Here is a 21,478-nt window from a genome sequence, read left to right as displayed (position 1 = left end):
AAAACCTCAACATAGACTGCCTGCAGTAGGAATTGCTTTCCAAGTTTAATTGAAAGTCTCAAAACCCTGTATTAAATTGTGCCCAGCCAGTGGTGGCAACATGGTACAGTATAATCACTAAGGATGGCAATTAGGCATGCCACACTTCGGTCACTGCTTCAGCTTTGAACAATGACTCTTGGTACTGAAAACAGATTAGCAGCCACTCACTCAGACACTTCAGCTCTTCTAGGAAGGTGAGAAAAATCCCAGTCTCAAAAAGAAAATGTCTATAACATCTGATTCATGAAACCTAGAGTTGAAAGAGACCTATTCGACCCTTTTGCATGTCAGACTCACTTGTTGCAGCTTGTCTGAAGTTTGTATGTAAGTTCTTTGAGGCAGGGACCATCTTTTACTATGTGTTTGTATGGCATCTAATACAATAGGGCCCCCAATCACTATTGAGGCTTTAACTGAAATACAAATAAATAAATAGGGTGGGAATAAGGGAGAAGGGAGGATATGAGACAGCATTAAAAATGCCCAATACAATAGATGAACATTGTTTCCACCCCGGCTATGAACAACAACAAAAGACCCTTGCCCCTCCCCACATACATACTTTCCTTAGAACCGCAACAAATTCTACAAGAAAAGGAACTTAGAAATATGGCCACCCACAACGGATTTAGAAGAGAAGAAATGCAAACTGCATGGTGATATTTAGGGAGCTAAAGCCTATGGGGTACTATCTTACGTATGGCCTCCAACCCTGAGTACAATCTAATCAGACTCAATGGAATCTCCATACATTAGTGTATGTCACAGTGTAGGTCCAACCCGTTACAGGGTTTTGGATTGTGGAGGTTATCAAAATGGTTATTTGGTGGCCCAAGTGACCTGGATCTAGGTGGTGGCCTTGCAGCTCAGAGCAGTATGGGCCACTGGCCAGAATCAGTAAGGCTGTCCTTCCACTCAGGGCAGCACTAGAGGCCCAAGTCTACGTGGCAGCCCTGCAGCTCAGGGCAGTATGGTCCAATGGCCAGAGTCAGCGGGGCTGTCCTGTGGTTCCGGGCAGCACAGCCTAGCGGCCCAAGTCCACATAACTCCGGGCATCAGCTGTCCCAGTGGTGGGGCAACCAGGGTAGGGGGAACCAGCTCCACCCTTCTCCACCAGGTCCTGGTCCAGGGCCCTAGGGTCCTGGTGTGACGTTGCACTCCATATGTTTATGGAATATGCTAATGAGTGTGACTATAATGTAACTGGAATATGCTTTATTCAAAAGGTCTCTTGTAAGGTTATAAGCTACTGAGTGTGTTCATCCAGCACCAGTGGGGGTCCTCCCGGGCCACACACCCCTGCTGTGCCCCGGGTTGCCCCCGTCAAGTTTTAGTCAGTGGTATATAGTAAAAGTCATGGACAGGTCACAGGCCGTGAATTTTTGTTTGCTGCCCATGACCTGTCTGTGACTTTTACTAAAAATACCCATGACTGAAATGTAGCCTTAGTTATAAATGCAGGATCTTTATGCAAACCAAGGTCAGATGGCAATGAATACCCAAAGAACTCTTTGCATATTTCATCTGTCATGTGATTTACAAGGCTTTCTAAAACAAAGCTGAAATACCTGTAATCATGCTCAGAAAAAAATTCATAGATTTTTAAGGCCGACAGGGACCATTAGATCTCCTAGTCTGACCTTTTGTATAAACATAGGCCTTAGAATTTAACCCAGTTTCCCCTGTATTGAACCCCCAATAACTTGCATCAAGAACCCCAGAGTCCTGATACCACTCCCTTCCTCTAACCACAAAACCACACTTCCTCCCAATATTATTGCAATGGAACTAGATTATGAATATTGAAGGATTATGCAACAGTTAAACATACAGAAGGTCAGATTTCAGATTCTATTCTCAATTATGCCAGCATAATCCAGACAAATTCCATCCATTTGGGAATTGACTGGTGTAACTGAGATCAGGAATAAGATCCAGAACTAGTATGGAAGACATAATGCCCCAGCATATTTTCTTGCAGGAGAGTCCCTCAGCATCACACATAATGTAATAGCCCCATTATTTTTAAGTCTTGTTTCATAACAGAGAGAGCAAATGGCTTCCTGCATAAGCAAAATGTAATTACTTTGAAATATTGTATTATGAATAAAAAATTCATATATTTTGCACCTTAGAGGTGATAGAAAATTAGTCTGCAAATAAAAATCCTAAACAGAAGAATACTCAAACTACTTTCTAGTTATTGAATTGCTGAAAGAAACTGTAGGATAATTGTATACTTATATTTAGGGTTGTGGGGTTTTTTTTGTTTTGTTTTGTTTTTAAATTACTCTGGTAATCATTCAGATTTAATTTGTTTGCAAAAAGCTGAAGTGTCCAAAAAGTATTTGAAAACTATGTACTCAAAAAATATTTCTGCAGGGGGAAAAAATGGAATTACAGCCCAGGAGTAATCAAATAATCCACTAGCGGTTGAAATTTACAGGCAATTTATTTCACTACTCAGATTGACTTTTTTATTGGTCTAACATCTAAATGAAAGCTTGCGAGTCTTAACTTGTTCTTGTGTGAAATGTCAAGCAATCAATTTGCATTGCACAACATTAGTAACTCTTTGCAGTCATTAAAGTCTAAAAACAGCTGGAACAAAATAAAGAGAAATGAGACAACCTAGTTTAATTGACAAGTTATAGAATACATATTGTATATATTTGTGAATTACATAGTGCATACCATGATCTCTAGGCACACAATACTGTTGTGTTTCAATTGCCCCTAAACTAAGTAGTCCTTGCTTATTCACTCAATATCATAGCTGATGAGTCAAGCTCCTTTGGTTTTAAGGCCTTATAAAAGGTTCTGACACTTTTCACTATTAATACTTCTATTGTCCTACGCATTTACAAAGCAGTCTATTTTTAAAGATTTCTCTAATTTCAGTAACTTTATCTGAAAGCCAGGAGTATAACAAAAAAATCTAAATAAGTCTGGACGCAGGGGTGGGGTGGCCAGGTGCCCGGTTTTCAACTGAAAAGTCTGGTTGAGAAGGGGACCTGACTGCGTCCAGTCAGATGTACTGATCAGACACCCAAAGTCCGGTTACTGCGGGTGGTGGAGGCGCTGGGTCATCACCTGCACCAGCCCCAACTCAGCCAGGGCCACCTCCTACCTGCTCAAAGCCCTGGCTCCACGGATGAGACCCTCCCGACCTGGAGGGGGGGGGGTGTTAGCAGCCAGTGACGGGGGAAAGATGGGAAGAGGAGCGAACAGGGTGCAGGGGCCTCAGAGGGGAAAAGGCAGAGCAGAGGTGGGGCCGTGGGGTGGAGAGAGAGAAGAGGCAGCACTCTTGGAGTGTCTGGTTTTTAAATATGACAAAGTCGTCAACCCTGGGCAGGGGAAGAAGAACACGATTGGATGCCGTGGGTAGATTGATATGGAAGGACAGAAAGTGGTATCTACAATTGAAAACTAAGATGTTTCAATGTGCCAACACTTTTCCAAGACACCTTATTCAGATTTTCCACCTGGAGTACAATAAAGTGGCAGACATTTCTGTGTTGATTTATAAGATCCAGGCTAGTCTATACACACTTTCATTTTAAGCAGACTCAGTTATACAAAATTATGGTTGTCACATTTCAGAATGCTATTCTGTTCAGTGAGGCAGATCTTCCCCATTAACATTAGGAGTCATGCATGAAGAATAGCAATAGGATTTTAAAAGACAAAAAGTTTTGCAAACATTAATAACTGTGGGTGCCCATCATTATCCCACTAAGTCCCTACAATAATCACACAGACTGCCACATTCTCTCAGGGGCAAATGGGGTACAAAGGACCTCTTGGTAGCAGAACCAATGAGGGAGAAAGGCAATAAATATTTCAAGAGGGACCTCTTTACAGCTCAGACACCAGCAGTATGGACTGAAGTTTCACAGGGAGCACCCTACATAGCAGAACATGGAGTGGGCGGAGAGGAAGGGAAGGGGATCATGGACAGACCAAGGATGTTGGAACTCTCACCACTGGGTCCCCTGGTCTCCCTGACCTCTTCCTCCCACTGAGGGCACACAAGAGTTATTTTGAGAACTACTGCCAGATTTTCAGAGATGCACTTTTTTTTTTTTAAACCAGCCAGTAATTGTACTTGCATTTTGGTACACTCAATGAATTATTGACAAAAAATATTAATAGACAGACTTATGATTTCCAGGCACAAAGAGCCACTATGTATCTTCAGTTCTAATGATTTACTTTACATTATGGAAATAAAACCAAGAACAAAAGTAAACCTCCATTACAGAGCAGAGTGTGTGTTTCCTCTATGTGCTGAATCAACTCTGCCTCACATAATAACAGCTGACCTCACTGATGGGCAAACTCCTAAAGACTAAAAGGTGTGGTACACTAAAATGTCACCAAAGTTATAACGCTACATACCACACAGATTTCTTCATAGTTTGGGCCTGAAAGTCACAGAGTAACTACTAATATAGTGCAAGTAGTGAATTAGTAAAACAGCTATTGTGGGCTCAAAACTGCACCCATAAAAATGGAAGCCATATTGACAGCTGGCTGAAAGGTCAAACCCATAAAAGTCAGTTCATTTTTTTCCATTTATTGGGAGACTGACGTCTTACTACTTACAAAAAAAAATAGTATTCTTTCAAACTATTCAAAACAGTTTACTGGAGGGGCATATCCACTAAACAGCCTTAGCTTAGTTTACGGTAAATCTGCCAGCCTTTCATCTCCAGTAACTAGCGTTCTAATCCTGCCTCAAGTCAAAATGAATATTAGTTTGATGCCATTCAACAACTGCCATTAGCGCACATAAAAGCCACCACACAATTCAGTGTGTTTGACAGTTTTTGCTTAGGACAGACAGAGGACTGGAAAAAAAAAAAAAAAAAACTGTTACAGGTCAAAATACCTGCATAGCTCCCTGCAGGCTCAGGGCTCTGCTATTAGTCACTTTCCAAAACATTCACTTCACTTAAAAAACCTCTTGTGAAGGGTATACACACAGAAGAGAGGTCCTCAGCCTGCAAATACTTAAGCTTGAATAACTTTACATATGCTACTAACTAGATGCACTGACTTAATAGGACTATTGAGATATGTAAAGTTACTCACTCATGTATTTGCACATTTGGTGCCAAAGTGTAGAAAAAGCTACCTATGCCACCATTCTGACAGTACCCTTCTAGACAGCAAGAATTGTGTATACACCTCAAATTTTGATGAATAAGGTCCCAATTGATTTCCCTGCTAAGGATTTGAAAGAGTAATCCAAGGAGTAATTAAGACACTGCTGGGAATAGCATTACAGTAAAACATCTGGATGCCTGAAAAAACCAGACAGGAAAAATTCGAAAACTAATTTTAGAAGCTTCTTACATTCAAATTTTAAACTCACTCTGAAATTGTGTGTCACATCTACTTCTTTAGATGTATCAATAATTACCCAGAATACTTCCTCTTTACTTTCAAGATGACTTATAGTGTGAAACTCTTATCACTTAATTAACTAACACAATTTGTTTCCAATTGACAAAGTAAGACTGGGACCTAGAAAGCAGTTATACAACTGTTGAGCAGAAAATATTTATGTTACCTCTTAAATTCATACCTGAATTAGATTTTTTTAATTGTGCAAGGAAAAGTTAAAATTAGAGCGATCTACAAAAAATACTAAGAAAACACTTATACAACACATTTATCAATAAAAAAAAATCCCACCAAGGTCCATGTGGTGCAAAAACAACCCTGAAACAGGGAAAGGTTAAATTTATCTGTGTTGACAAGTCGCCTAGTTCAAGCTTGATTTAATAAAACCTGAATTCCTTTGTGTAGGAGACACACCACTAAAATGATAAAAGAAAAATGATTAATATGGACAAGTTTCTTTGTGGAATCTACATTAAGATTAGTGTTCTATTTTAAGCAAGTGTATTAATAAATCCTCCCCACCTATCCCCTCACATTCCCCTCCACACTATAAATAAAACCCTCAAGATAGATAAATATTTTTGAACAGACACACATGTGTATGTGTATGTGTATACACACACACACACACACACCCCTATATCTATAGATATATAGACTTTCTGAATCTTAGGGAAAATAAACGTTTCAACTTTGACCTAGCCATAGTATTAAATAGTGCATTTTAAGGGATCCCAGTAGCCAAAATCCAGCATCAAGGATTGCAACCTTACATTTTGTCATTGGATATGAAAAGAGATGGCAATACAATGTCTATCATCCCAGATACATAATACATTTGTCCTTTTCTATGAAAATTTGATGTTAAAGCTCCAACTACATTTCCCATATTTCCTGAAGTGTCCACTGACTCAAGCTCTAAGGCGTTACCCTCATATATGGTTCACCAAACAGATGGAAGCTGCACATTAAAACAGAGCTTGAGGAGAGCTTCTCAGACCCAGGGCAAGGCTCAGTCTCTTCCAGTCAACAGATAACCAAGAGAAACTAATTTCTTCTAGACCTCACTGCACAAACACAACTACTTCTGCACAGAAAGAGCTCTCCCAAAGAGGCTGTCAAAAAGGGTTATGAAAATCTGATCATGCAGTTTTCTGCCTTTTGATGGCATTTCTCTGCAAAAAGAAAAAGATACAGACTGATAAACATGAATAGCCTAATATTTGAACACGCGTCCCTTAACAGCCAAATCTCACATGTAGACATATACAGTAAACTACCATGTAATATGCTTAAAGGCCAGTTTGAAAATCCAAATTCAACAGCCCTACAATCTCAACTTGGGAACTGAAAGACCAAGATGTACTTTATTACAAATCTGTTATTTTGCTGGCCTCATATTCTGCCTTCAGTTACATTTGTGCAAAACCAATACAAAAACAATGACAGAATACGTTAGTAAGAAGAGTTGGTTACTGGAACTTTGTTAATAATCTTATGCATGAACAGAATCTAACTCCCTCTTCCACAGCATTGCAGAGCTATTACAGCAAACCAAAATAAAAGTTGCAGGTTATTTTTGTCACGGAGGGAAGCAGATACAACTCTGAATAAAATACAGGAAACTGAACTGTGGAGAATGGAGACAGACAGCTACAATACCTCTCTTTGCCAAGCAGCAGAATGAATTTAACAAGACTGATCAATTTCACTTATACTATTCAAGATTTTCTGGACAGCAGTCAACTACCAAGGATCATGTGAATTTCCTGTTACTGCTGGAGGAGTCTCACCAGGAAGCGTACTGCATTTAACCACTGTGGAAGAGAACCCACAAGGAGGGGTAGAGTATCAGAAAAATTCCTTGCTCTACTTCCTATCAGAAAAAGTGTTCCACGGAATGGACAAAATAACTCTTCCTCACAGTGCCCCCACCACGCACACACGCAGCTTGGGAGGAAAGAGATATCCTACATTTCACAGCAGTCAAAGAGGTGGCTTTGGAGAGGACAGGGAAGTAACAAGACAAAGCTTCTTCACACTTTCAGCAGTTATGGGGGGTGGGAGGGTGGACGTGACAGAGGTCCATTGATGGTTCATTACTCCGTCAGCAACTTTTGTCAGGCATGACATACTCACTACAACTAACTCACTGTTGTCATTATCTGTATCTAAAAGGAGTCACATATGGTATCATATGCAAATTGGAAACACTCTGGTCCCCAAAATCATTGCATGGTGTATGTACAGGGTGTATATGATGAGTTGCAACTATGTGCTAGAACTATGTTCTTAAAATGCATTTGGCTAGCAATGTCCAGGGCCGGTTCCAGGCACCTGCCCAGTAGGCAGGTGCTTGGGGAGGCAAACGGAGAGGGAGGGCACGTCCGGCTCTTCGGTGGCAATTCGGCGGCAGGTCCCTCACTCCAGGGAGCGAGGGACCCACCGCCGAATTGCTGCCGAAGACTGAAGCAGCAGCGGTAGAGATCGAGATAGCAATCGCGGGTTTTTTTTGTTTGTTTGTTTGTTTTTTCTGCTTGGGGCGGCAAAAACCCTGGAGCCGGCCCTGGCAATGTATAAGCCCAATCTGCCCTAGACAAAGGAATATGTATTTGCTTGTCTGACCAGCCTGGTTGTCAGGTAGAGACAACTAAGGTACTGTTACATGCAAGGCAGACTAAGACATCGGGCAAATTAGAATGGAGGATGGCCACTCTTGGCAGGGGATGGAAGTCACAGCTACAGAAAACCTTTCTGCCTCCTGAAGCAAGGTCATTGGACTTTGGAAGATATAAGCAAGGACAGAAAGCCATTTTGGCATCCATTACAGGGCAGATACAAGAGGCCAGGGCTCTTTTATACCTGAGAAAAGTGGAACCTTTCAACCAAGGGGGTTGAAAGTCTCTGAAAACTGACTATAGGTGAGAAAAACTTCTTTGAACAAAAAGAACAGGAGTACTTGTGGCACCTTAGAGACTAACAAATTTAAATTTGTTAGTCTCTAAGGTGCCACAAGTACTCCTGTTCTTTTTGCGGATACAGACTAACACGGCTGCTACTCTGAAACCTGTTCTTTGAACAAAAGACTCTAGCTTGCTAAATTGAGTTTTAGTCTTAGCAGCATATTTAACTTTTATTTGTTTGTAGTCATTTCTATCCTTATTCCTTATACTTAGCATCACTTAAACCTATATCCTTTTGCTAATAAACTTGTTATACTTTTATCATAAGCCAAGTGCTCTGACTGAAGTGGAGGGGTCGTCAATGCCAGTTAAATTAATAAGCTGCATACAGTCTCTGTGTTCAGCAAGAGAGCTGAACACTACAGAGCATATAGTTTTGGGGAAATTTAGGACAGAAGTGGTGTTGGGATCACCCTGCAAAAAGTAAGTGGGCAGTGAAAGCCAGGGTGTGACTTACATGCTCGTATTCTGGATGTAGGTGTCAGGGCTGTGAGCCACAGCATCATAGCATTTAAGGCACCCAGAGTTGCAGGGAAGGTGGTGACGCAACCCCCTACTGGTCTGGATTCAATCCCAAAGCGCCACCGGGTGGAATTTCAAATGTATAGAGACACCTATAGTCAGGCTGACACAAAAGCTAGAGCCCCAAGCAAGGTCTAGGGAGACCAGCCTGGTAGAAGTCACAGCATCATCAGGATATTGCCCGAGACCACACTGGCAGACCCAGCACACAGACCCTGAACTCCTCCCCCACCCACTTCCTACCTCTGCCATCACCCTGTGCCCTCATACCCTATTGGGGATTTTATTCTCAAGACTTCACTATAGTTACAAAGTGTGGTAGGGTAAAAAATAAAATATAAACGACTACACTTTGTTTCCGTCTCTTAAAAAGGAAGAGATCACAGAGTTATCATCAATGCTTGTGCTAAATGTTAAACCTGGTATAGGCAGAAAAAAAACCATCAAGAAATGCTGAATGCACATGCAGATTTGGATTAAACAGATCTGTTAGTTGGCACATCAGTGAAATGAACAGCTGTAGTATTAAAAAATTATAAACCATGTTCACACATGGCAGACATCTAAGTCTTGCATCTAAATGCAAGATCACATGCTAGAAATGTGCGGCTGTGCTTCAGTGATCCACTGTCCCAGACTGAAGGGTAGTTTTGTGATATGGACAAACAGCCATCTGAAACTCGGTTGAAACTAGCAACACTTTTAACTCAAGGCAAACTCCTATTGTATTGAGTTGGTGATGGAAACAAATCTATTGAAGAACTCTCAGTAACACTCAACTATTTCTGTTGTGCTTCTCTTATTGGTTAAAATTCACTGATCACCATGCTAGCAAACTGTGATACAAGGGAAGGGGAGGGGGGTTGGAGGGAGCTGGGAAAATGTACAGTAGGTCAAACTTTTGATTTAGAGAAGAGAAATGTGTCTCAATATTAGTTCATATAGAATCTAAACTGTCTTTGTTACTGTGCTGAGTAAACCTGCATTTTTTTAATATAAAAAGCAGGCAAATATTGAAAGACAGCAAAAGACCAGATCAGGAATATAAACAATACTTGTAAGTAATAAGTGCCTTACAATTAGTTTATTTCTCAGCCTCTTGTGCACTTGATACTGTGTTTTCCTGAAATGCCACTGTCCACTGGAACCAGAGCAGTGTCCTTGTAAAACATATGTTTGACATTTTTGGGGTAGGTCTTTAGGCCTGGGGTATCTGTTAAATATCCATAATTTATTTATTGATGTCAGATATAGCCAAAACAATTAAAAACTCAACATTTGCATAACTTAAATACAGATCCCTCTCCTAATCCAAGAACACTGGGGAAAATGGGGTTCTCTCAAATACTATTGCACTGCAGTGATGACCCTTGTAAGAGAGCATCTATAGTATACAGCTGTGTATACACAAGGTACATATACAGAGTGAAAGTATTCAGTTTCACTAAAAGCAGCATGATTCTGAATGTACAGTGCAGAGAACTGTGCATCAGTTTGTCATTAGTTTGTCCCTCTGCAGGCTCAGGATGATAAGATCTCTGCTTAAGTTTCTAACTTTGTACCAAAGAAAGAGAAGTCTTGTATATTTAACTGTTTTTCCTCTCTCTCTCTCCCCCCATCTCTTTACTGTTACCCCCCTCTACACAGTGGGTCCAATATAACAGAAATCTCTAAGCACTGCCACAACAGAAGAGTTAAATAACAATAAAACTAGACATTATGGGATTTTTAGTAGACATGGATAAACTATATTGGAAAAAAAATGGCTTGCACCCATCTAAAACTTTTTAAAAAACTAAGATTTGAGGTCTTTTAGGACAAGTACTCCTCCTCCAATTCTCAAATACCAAAGTTGTCGCCAACATTTGATTTTCAGAACTTAGAAACTCTCCCAATAGTTCTAGCTGCGAGGAGTCTCACATCTCAAGGGTTCAGAGACTTCCTAGAGTTGGCAGCAGGGAAGCAGCAATGCGTTCTGGAGTACCTCTGGGCCAGAAAAGCTCAAAATCTTTCACTTCCAAACTACTGGCCAGCCAGAGGCTTACACATGATGGCACACAAGACCAAGCTCACCAGAGGTAAAGGCCTTTGGACTCATGGAGAGAAGACAGGCTTGAGTAGGAAAGGAAAAAGCTGGAATGAGAATGCAAGACTTGATCAGATGTAGGAGGCCTATCTGGGCATAAGGAGTAGAGAAAATATTTATCCCTCCTGACTTGAAGGAGCTGCAGGGACATTCATCTCAAGGAGAAAACTAAAAGTTTCAGTGCCTCTCAGGAAGAAATAGCCACCAACTATATCTTGCTCACCCAAAAAAGTCAGAATATAAAGAACATTATCACTGCCCTCCTAACACAGTGTGTGCCAAAAACTGGAAGTATAGATTGTCAAGACATTTGAGCTCTGATTGCCTATGTAATTGTAATGATTGCCAAGTGTTCATGGTGGTGGGTAGAGATGAAGAGGAACTCATGTCCCTAAAGCTTCCAGAACTATACTATACCAGACACACACACACACACACACACACACACACACAAAAACACATTTGCTGAACAAGAGATAATTATAAACCTGATTATACAAAAGATAAGCAAGCATCAAAATAAAGTTATTTGTATTAGATTATGTGGAAACAAAATAGATTCCCTTGTATCTTGACTGACAACAAAACATGCTGCCCATTAAATCAATTTAGGTATCATCTACAAGCCAAAAACATTAAATAGTGTATCCAGGAATTTCAATGGAAAGTAACAAAACCAAACATTCTTGTAATACAGCAGTGGGATGGCTGATTTGGGAGACTAATGAATTAGTGTAAACAATTTAGCACTAATTTAATTTAACAATGTAGAGCATTTGTGGATTGCAAGGCAATACACATCCATTTGTTTCTTCATTAAGCCAAAGATAAAATTGTTGATTGCCCCACCATGAATTATTTTATTGAAGAAGATAGCAAACAAATGTTATATTTAGTATAAAAATTCATGGCTAGTCTCTGAACAAACAAATGTAACCAATGAAGGATACATAAAACAATTCAGACCAGCTGTGGTTTAAGGCAGACCAATATACTGTTCTTGCAAAAAAGGGTTTTCATATTTTCAGTTAGTGAAGAATTGTTTATATAGAAAATTGTTATAAACATACCATTTTACTTCACTAGAAATTTCCATTTAATACACATATACATAGTCTGCGTTCCCAAAATAGTATACTTGTTCATGAGCATTAAATACAAACATTAAAACTGTATGCTGAAGAAAAACTATAAGCATTCAGTATTGTAAAAATACCAACAACAACAACAAGATCTATATCTTTATCTGTTACTTGCCTCAAATGTGTTACCAGTGATATCAAATTCTGGTGGGACAAAGGCACCTTCTGGATCATCTATAAAAAAAAAAAAAGCCAGATTAAGAAATTGACAATTATATATGCATATAGCACGTCTTGACAGTTTGATGTCACAAAATGAAATCTACATAATTGACAAGCCTGTTGGTTCTCACACCTCCAAGCTACAAAGACAACTCTGTAGAGAGCTGATGGTTCCAGTGCTGTAAGGGAACTATTAACTCTTACCAAAGGACCCTTTAATGATTATATATGGAAATATGCCTTTCTGTACCTTATTTCTAACCATCCTGAAGAAGCAAACTATCACTCTCCCCACTAAGGAACAAAAAGATTAAATTCAGAGAAAGAGACAACCTCCGTTTGAGACACCAAGCTACCAACTTAATATTTTTAATCCCCTTCCTTCTGGGAACCTGAAAGTTTTCAGGCCGGGGCTACAGCTGGGGCGGGGGGCTGAGGCCAGGTCTTTAACTGGAGCCAGGAACAGAGCCAGAGGAGAAAGTCAGGGTTGCGGCTGGGGCTGGGAACGGGGCTGCAGCTAGGGCTGGGAACGGGAGTGGAGCCGGGAGCCGGGAGCTGGGGCCAGAAACCGAGGCCAGAAGCTGTGGTTGGACGCAGGGCCGGAGCAGAGCTGGGGGTGGGGTGGGGCTGGGTGGTGCTCCCTCCCCACCCCCAATGGGGGCTGACGTGGGCCCCACCGCATCGCCCCAAAGATTCCTCCATGCCCCACTAGCGGGGGGCGCCCCACAGCTTGGGGACCACTGCCTTATAGTGAAAAACTCAAAGAGCTCAATCTATTTATCTTAACAAAGAGAAACATAAGAGATAACTTGACTACACTGTAAGTACCAGCATGGGAAACAAATATTTAATAATACACCTTCCGTCTAGCAGAGAAAGGTATACCACAAACCTATGTCTGGAAGCTGAAGATAGACAAATTCGAACTGACAATAAGGTGCACATTTTTGACAGCGAGGATACAACCATTAGAACAATTTGCCAAGGGTTGTGGTGGGGTTTCTCCAACACCAACAATTTTTAAATCAAGATTGGATATTTTTTCTAAAAGATGTGCTCTTGGAATTATTTTGAGGAAGTTCCATGGCTCGTGTTATACAGGAGGCCAGACTACATGATCACAATGATCCCTTCTGGCCTTGGAATCTCTGAATCAAAACTCCAAGCCAGTAACCAAAGGAGGGAGATTTCCCAAGGCCAGCTAATAAAAGCCTGCCTTCTGTCTGTTACTTTTTAGAAGTTACAGAATGAGCACATTTAGATAAGTCTCCACAGCCACCACCTGTAACCACCATCTTCTGAGATGAGGAAGAACCAAATCTCCATCTCCAAGGTATGCAACCTAGTTGATTGCTGACCCACTCACACCACAAATATGATTGATGCCCTTGTGGGCCTCTCCAACCAGCAGGCCGACATAGCTGCTCACTTCACTTTCCAGCCAAATCCATACGGAAAGACTGGGAAAGAAACTCTTCATTAGAGGAGTTGGGCCTGGACCACAGCTTGTAAGTGGACTATTTCAGCAGCGATGCTGCATGATGCTGTATTAATGCCTATTTGGCAACTCAGTCATTGGGGGTATAACTATGGTGGTGTTGCCCCATTTGCCTGAGGGATTTGGCTCCAAAGGCTGGGTTATTTCCCTTAGAAGGGGAGAATTGTTAATTTTTAGACGTACAAAATGCTCTTAGAGTTGATCACATATATAACAAATTTAACACCCCAGATTCAATGTCAAATGAAGGCTTCAAATCAGACAAATGTTAAAAGCTATAAATCCTCACCCCAAAGATCTCTTTCTCCAACCCATCCTTTCAGGCAAATGCCTGGGTGAACAGGAGTCCAATATGTCAAGTTGAAGTTCTATCAGAGCAGTGTGAGGCAGGGGAAAACAAAATTCCAGAGCCTAAGAATTTTAAGAGCTCTTTCTGCATTCAGTTGTTTAGATCTAGGTGATAGCTTGAACACCTCAGCTGATCTAAGCTGCTGGGGAACAAAGCAACCATCACCTTTAATTGCACCAGAAAATTAATATGTATCTAGTAGCTGTACTGTATTCATCAGTGCAGATCATGAAGTGCTGATGTCATTCACGCCCTGTGAGAAACACTGTGAAACAAGCAGTCTACATGAGCTGAAGTTTTTGGACGGCCTTCTAGTGCATCTCCAAGTAGACTACTCTCATATGAAAGAGACAAAGGCATAGTATAACAAAAACAACGAGGAGTGTTCTTTGGTGGCACCGTAAAGAATAACAGATTTATTTGGGCATAAGCTTTCATGGGTAAAAAACCAACTTCTTCAGATGCACGGAGTGAAAATTACAGATGCAGGCATAAATATACTGACACATGAAGAGAAGGGAGTTACCTTACAAGTGGAGGACCAGTATTGACAGGGCCAATTCAATCAGGGTGGATGTGGTCCATTCCCAATAATTGATGAGGAGGTGTCAAAACCAAGAGAGGGAAAATTGCTTTTGTAGTGAGCAACAGACACACAAAATTCCTCTATTACAGAAGCAGATACTAAATTCTTCCTCTTAGATCTTGGGTAGAGGGCTGAAGCATTGGCTCTTGTGCTCTAAAGCTGTTAAGTGGTCTGGTTCGCATATATTTATTCATCATCACCAGCTGGCTCTGGCTGCACAGGCTGATATTGCCTTTGGTCACAGAATCCTTTTAACTAGTTTACAAAATATTGTGGCTTTCTGCAGGAACCAGCTTCCATTCTTTCTATTACTCTCTTCCTTTCTCCTTCTCCTCCCCCACTAGTCTTGGAGCATTTGAGGGTCAAAGAAGAGCATTATTTTAGATTTGGTAATCCTATAGTTTATACTTTTTCAAATCATGAAGCTGTCTAAGGGACAGTGGGCAATTTGCAGCTACTGGCACATGGTGCAATGCAATTTTTGTATTCTTGCTTCCTGTTGCATGGAGTCCACAGTATCATTTCTTTAGAAGGAAAGGAAAGGCAAAATGTAACAACCTGAATTGCTTACAAGTCATTTCCTCTTATTTAAAAGAGAGGCAGTCACCTCTTCTAGCAGAGTAAATATGACTGCGACAAAGTTCCAGAAATGACAAGATAGTAAAAAAAAGTGTTGTTTGATTTTGACTGAATTGTAATAGCACAAAAAAATAGGGACAAAGTGGGAGAAGCATAGGGAAGAGTGGGGGGGGGGGGAATCATTAAAAATATGCATCTGCATACCAACTTCTTCCATTATGAAGTTTCTCTTAGAGTTTTCCTAGACACAGGCAATGTTTCTTTAACTATAATTGAATTTTGAAACATCCTAATCAAGACTTTCCAATAATTTGAATTATGTCCATGCACATGATTTGCTTCACTAAAAACCCATACACTTAGTATTTGCATATGGCCAAAGTTAACTGATGGCTGACAACCAGGAACTGAGCTTAGATTTTTTACCTCTTGTGAGCACTTCCTTTCTTTCCCCAAGATCTTAATTTTTGGCAGTACAAAGAACTTTTGTCCACTAGACATATTCTCCTTTAGTGAGGCTCCTGTATGTTTCTTTAAGAAACATCAGGTCAAATTCAATCCAAGATTTAGATTTTGTAAGAATGAACTTTTACAAAACTGAAGACAAGTGTTTCTTTATTGAAGTTATAATACAAACAATTCTTTTAACACAAAACCAGTTTCCCCTGCAGTGTTAAACGAAATATGGCAGCACAGGATTAGTACATGGGTATATGAAAATGTATTAGACTTAAAAACAAACACGAATCTGCCAAATCTATTTTGAAGTTGTTCAACCTGAGAAATACAAACAAATAATGAATACATTTTAAAATATACTTTCAGCTTTATGTCATGTTTTATGACCTCTCAAGTAAGGACATTTGATTTAAAACTACGATTTTTAACCTGATATAGTTTAATTTCAACAGTTGGACCAAAATAATGGCTAACACGCACACGTGCACACACACACACACACACACACACACACACACACACGGCTCATTTAATGCAATCTGGAAGCAAAGTGACAGATGTAGTTATTCTGACATTGTTTTAAAAATAAATTAAGTTTAAAAGACATAATTAAAAGCCTAAAGAGAATAGGTATGGCACGGAACTGATCTCTGAGGCTTCTACAGCTTGGCACTAGGTTCTTTCCTCCTCATTCTCTAGTGCAATTTTCTTAGCTGTCATTTCTTGTAATGTGAGAGATTAAGGCTCTTGAGATTTTTGCCGATTTCATCTTATCCAATAATAGACTTTCGTTCACAATGAAATCAGAAGTCCTTTTGTGAATGTCAGCATCCCCATGTCTCCAATGATACATAAAGATCTTACATTCTGCTACATGCAGACACCACTCAATCCTCCATTCTGGGAAAGCTTTATCAGGTCACATCTATTCTACTGCTAGATCTACAGCCAAATAGCCGTCTTCTTTAGCCATAATTGTAATTTCATGGACATATTTAAGTGGTGAGAGAAGCAGCACCATGATTATGCTTTGCCCATACTTTCAGACATGTCTGAACAAGTCCATAATTGACTATGTTTAAAATGTAAGTGCAATAGATTCATGTGGAAAAAAAATCTGTGAAAACAAGTTGATCCAAGATCTTACTAAATTCAATCGGAAACCTTTATTCTGTATTAGTATAGCTAGTGAATGTACAGTGCTCCTGAATCTAATTTAGTTTCATATGGACCGCCATTCATCCATTTATCAAGAAATTCTGCTTTGCAGTCTAATTAAATCTACTAAAAGTTTGAAGAGTATAATGTTTTATTACATGCTCTCAGCATGACTTTGCATACTTTTTAACAAATTGCCTAGAAGCATAAATACTTACCACTGAGCTGTTCCATGAAGCACACATTGCCATTGGTGTTAAAAGCCAAAGTGTCAGGAGTAATGCAAAGTGTCTGGAAGATTGCTGAATGGGAGATGCTCTTCATAGAATGGCTACACTCCAGGCAAATTGCCCAGATATCTTGCTCGGTAAGATAGCTATCCCGCAGTGACAGAATATCAGCAAGGGACACATTCTCCTGCCAAGACATGAATTCAGAAATTACTCTGCATTTGATGACATTACTTGTAGCCAATTGTGTCAAATGTCATCTACAATACACAACCTGATGTGATTCCAGCAAGTTCTCAGACTTCCTAGGACAAAGAATTTAACTTCCCACTCCTACCCCCCAAGTATTTAATGTAAAGAACTTTCAGCACAAAGAGTGCTTTAGGGGAAACAGTCAACCTGTGCAAAGATCTCACATTAACATCAGAAAACAGGTATTTTTGTGATATATTTAAATGGAGACACTCCTGCACCACACTAAAATGAAAGGATAATCTTGAGGTAAAGGCACAGGGACTGGGGTCACAGGAGATTTGGATTAATTTTCCGACTCTGCCACAAGTTTCCTGTGTGACCTTGGGAAGTCACTTTAAGCTCTTTTAGCCTCAGTTTCCCCCACCTGTCTCCTGAAAGGGGATGTTGCAAGGTTTAATTAGTGTTTGTAACTGCTTTGTGAGCCTCAGGTAGCGCAACACACGTTATGGCCTCTTTTGGGGGGGGGGGGCGCCATAAGTCAAAATTTTAGATAAACAGCTTCCAGGTGCCTGATGGTTGCCTCAGGTTTTTGTTTATCCAGTGCTCCCCGATGGTCAAGATAACATATGACTTCTAGCTTAAGGCTGTCTTCACAGCTGTGCTATTTATTAGGCTGTGTGTGGGAATTCCAAGAAACGTGGCAAAAGCTCTGTTGAAGACATTTAGAAGTTAGTATTGCTTTGTTCAGTCTAATTTAGACTAGAGAATAACTTTACATTGGAAGGACGATACACTGGAAGATCTGACAGGCTCTTTCAATTTCTAACTTCTATGACTGTATGCTTTAGGAAGCTGCTTGGATAAAAAGATTACCGTTAGAAGTGCCATGCCTAGTAGCTATATTATCACACAACAATTACTGTTGCCAACCCTCCAAGATTGTCCTGGAATCTCCAGGAATTAAAGATTAATCTTTAATTAAAGACTGTGTCATGTGATGAAACCTCCAGGAATATGTCCAATCAAAACTGACAATCCTACACAACATAAGGACCCCAAGATAAGGGCAGTAAACACAAGAAACGTATTTCCCAAGCAACTCAAATAGTTAATGCTAAATCTTGAAGAGATTTTCTAAAAAAGTTTAAGGGATTTAGGAGCACATGTCCCTGTTGATTTTAGTGGGATTTGTGTTCTTGGATCTCTTAGGCATTTTTGAAAAATAATTTCCTTCAAGTTCAAGGCTCATCAGGCTTTCAAGTTAACATCTCAATGAAATGAAAGGGTCAAGGAGAGCTCAGACTCTTAGAGCCATTTCTTATGGTCATCTGTAGACTCACTGCTTGTGTTATCACATAGATCCTATTTGGAAGATCTTTATCATAAGGTTAGAAACCCTTTGAGGGAGATAAATGAAAGCTTAGATTCTGCAGACTCTGCACATGCTTTGTTTGCCACCAGTAAACTATACCATAAAACACACTTAAATGCGAAAGACAGCATTTTAAATATAAAGAGGCATCTGACAGAGTGAGTAGAGAAGAATAAATAAAATATTCCTAGACAAACCGGACAGCAAAAAAGCCATTTCTCAAAACAAGAATATAGAGTATCTAGTCAAATGGGGACTTTTAGGAGCTTGCCAGGAATGGCAGTCAAGCGCCATTTAATAAATACCTAGCTCTTCTATAGCGCTTTAAGAGATTACGAGGTTGTTTTCCCCTCCACCACCCATACTTTTAGGTCTCCAACTTTTAATCACTCTTCTTGAATATTCCTAAGAATGCTATAATTGTGTCAGTAAGCACCCTTAATATCCTGAGAGCAGTCTGGGAGATCTTCCAAAGGGTAGTCATGGAAAACTTATTGAATCATGATTCATACACCAGCAGCAGACAATAATCTTGTTCAGTCTGAGGAATAAAAAAGGTATTCCCAATTGGTTTCCAAATTGCTAAAGGATTTTGATTCACGCTCAACTCTCTTGAGAGCAAAAATGATTGTGCCAAATCTGCTCCACCATGTGACAGGCTCAAGGAAACAGAGGTCACCGGACAATGTCCACAAATGGATTACCTGATCCTACTTGAGTTTGTGAAAAGAACCGTAGCCAGTCCCTCCTCCAAATTATTTACATTGCTAAGAGCTTTCTCTATGGCTACTCCCTCTTCACTTACCACTTAATGGATTCTACCCTTGAAACTGGCAGAGATGTAAGAAGCAAGAGAAAGTGCTATTTAACAACTGAACCCAATATGTGAAATGTATCCATCACTAAACTACTAGTTAAAATATTTCTGGTCTATGTTATCCAAATGCTAACTAACCAGGCAAGCAACACTCTCCAAATCATTCCTTGAGTTATGAAGGAAGAGATCAATAATGCAAGAGTAGAACTATGTATGACAAAACAACTCAGAACTAGAGTCAGCTCCATCTTTACATGTTTGTTTAGCACAACTAATGACTAATTTAAACAAATAACAGTATAAACAGACTTAGCAGCCTTTCCTGCTGCCTGTTAAAGGCCTTTTACGGGGTAGCAACTAAGCTTTTACAGAAGAAAAAAATATTTGCTTATTACTGAAGGGGATTTTGTTTGATTTATGTGATTTTGTCTGATTAAGAGTCATTGTTATTAAATGCTACAAGGAAGTCATAGTCCAACATTTGTGACATTAGTCTGCAGACATGACAATAATTATGATACAACAGTTAAATCATATTGATGAATATGGGGTATCAAGAAATAAGGTGTAAGGGAGTAAATCCATTAGGAACACAGGTTTCTAGGATTATTAGGAAGAGGGGAGCAAGAGAATCTTATTGACATGAAAAATGCCTCTTTGTATGGCCCCTAAATATATTTCTCCAGTTCCTATGTTTGTAATAAGACTTCCAAGACTTTTGATAGCTGCTAATCTTAAATCCTTACCCAGAGATGTTTGCATGTTACAGTTTTGCAGGAAGAAGATAGTTCAGAACATTTCCTTTATAACTTACTGCTTTGAAGAGTAAAAGCAATTTTCCCTCACAGCTTTTAAATGGTAGGAGAATCCGGCTCTTTCCCTACAACTGAACTAAGATGATCAGGTCCCTGTGAAAGTTGATTTATACCCCTTTGACTAGCCAGTCCGCGTTCACCACAGGGTGAGTTCCCCGTTAAGTCAACACTTTCCGCTCTCCCCTAGTTTGCGCAGCGCACCGCTGTAAACAAACCGAAGGCAGGGAAGGGCAGACCGGGAAGCACAGGCCAGCAGCACAGCGACCAGAGAACTAGCAGCGGAGTTGCTGACACAAAACAAGTTCATCCAGAGAAGCTACTCCAGCAACAGCAGCGCCGGGGCCACTCTTTGCAGCTGGGAAGGGTCGGTCTCACCCACAGGTGCGCGCAGTAGCCAGAGCTCTTCAGGGCTGAGCGGGTGCTCTTGCCAAGGAGGGGTGGGGGAGGCTGCACTTTGGCACACTCACCTCATCCTCCAGCAGCGTCGGCAGCGGCTCGAAGTCATAGCAACCCACCACCACCTCCTCCTCCTCCTCGGGAAACCCAGCCACCGCGGCTTCCACAGCCTCCATGCCGCCTAGGGAGGAAGTGGCAGGCGAAGTCTTCACCCTAGCAGCCTGGCTGCGTGCTCCAAGCCCAGCCCTCTGCGGCTCATTCCCAACGCCGGCTCGTGCCTCCGGAGCGGCCCCTGGCTGTAGCCCTGCCCTTGCCCCCCAGCGCCTCGAGCCCTCCTACCCCACCCCGCGCCCGCTCCCCGGAGTGCCGCGCGCTGCAATCCCTGCCTGGGGCACGCCCTGCCCCCGCCCCTTCGCTAAGGAAGCGATCGCATAGTAACGGGCGCGGCCGCCGCGCCTTGCCTGAGCGACGCAGGCCTGACTGCAGCTCCCCCAGCAACAGCCTGCGCCTAACCGCCTCCTTCCCCGCACAGCTCAGCTCCACCACTGCAGGGGCCTCGGCCCGGGTTACTGAGCCCTAGCGCCCTCCCGGCGCAGACAGGTGCCTGCCCTGGAATCCCTCCCCACACCCCGCTAATCCGCTTTAACCCCTCGTTCCCGGCCTCCCGCTCCGAACTAACGCGGAGCAAACTTCAG

At 41.1% G+C, this 21,478-nt stretch overlaps 1 protein-coding gene across 1 annotated transcript in view; it reads right to left on the bottom strand.

Annotated features, from left to right (window-relative positions):
* Nucleotides 1-20,959, bottom strand: part of KNDC1 (kinase non-catalytic C-lobe domain containing 1) — a 118,955-nt gene extending 97,996 nt beyond the window's left edge. Inside the window, exons 1-3 of the mRNA XM_065408135.1 lie at nt 20,855-20,959; nt 17,177-17,375; nt 12,283-12,341 (exon numbers count right to left, since the gene is read on the bottom strand). Coding sequence (XP_065264207.1) covers nt 12,283-12,341; nt 17,177-17,375; nt 20,855-20,959 — 363 coding nt within the window. The remainder of the gene's footprint in view (nt 1-12,282; nt 12,342-17,176; nt 17,376-20,854) is intronic.
* Nucleotides 20,960-21,478: the final 519 nt, after the last annotated feature.

This window comes from Emys orbicularis, chromosome 7, assembly GCF_028017835.1.
Source record: "Emys orbicularis isolate rEmyOrb1 chromosome 7, rEmyOrb1.hap1, whole genome shotgun sequence".
In the NCBI taxonomy this organism is placed as follows: domain Eukaryota; kingdom Metazoa; phylum Chordata; order Testudines; family Emydidae; genus Emys; species Emys orbicularis.
The sequence above is the reverse complement of the archived record's forward strand: the minus strand, read 5'-3'. Positions and strand labels throughout refer to the sequence as shown.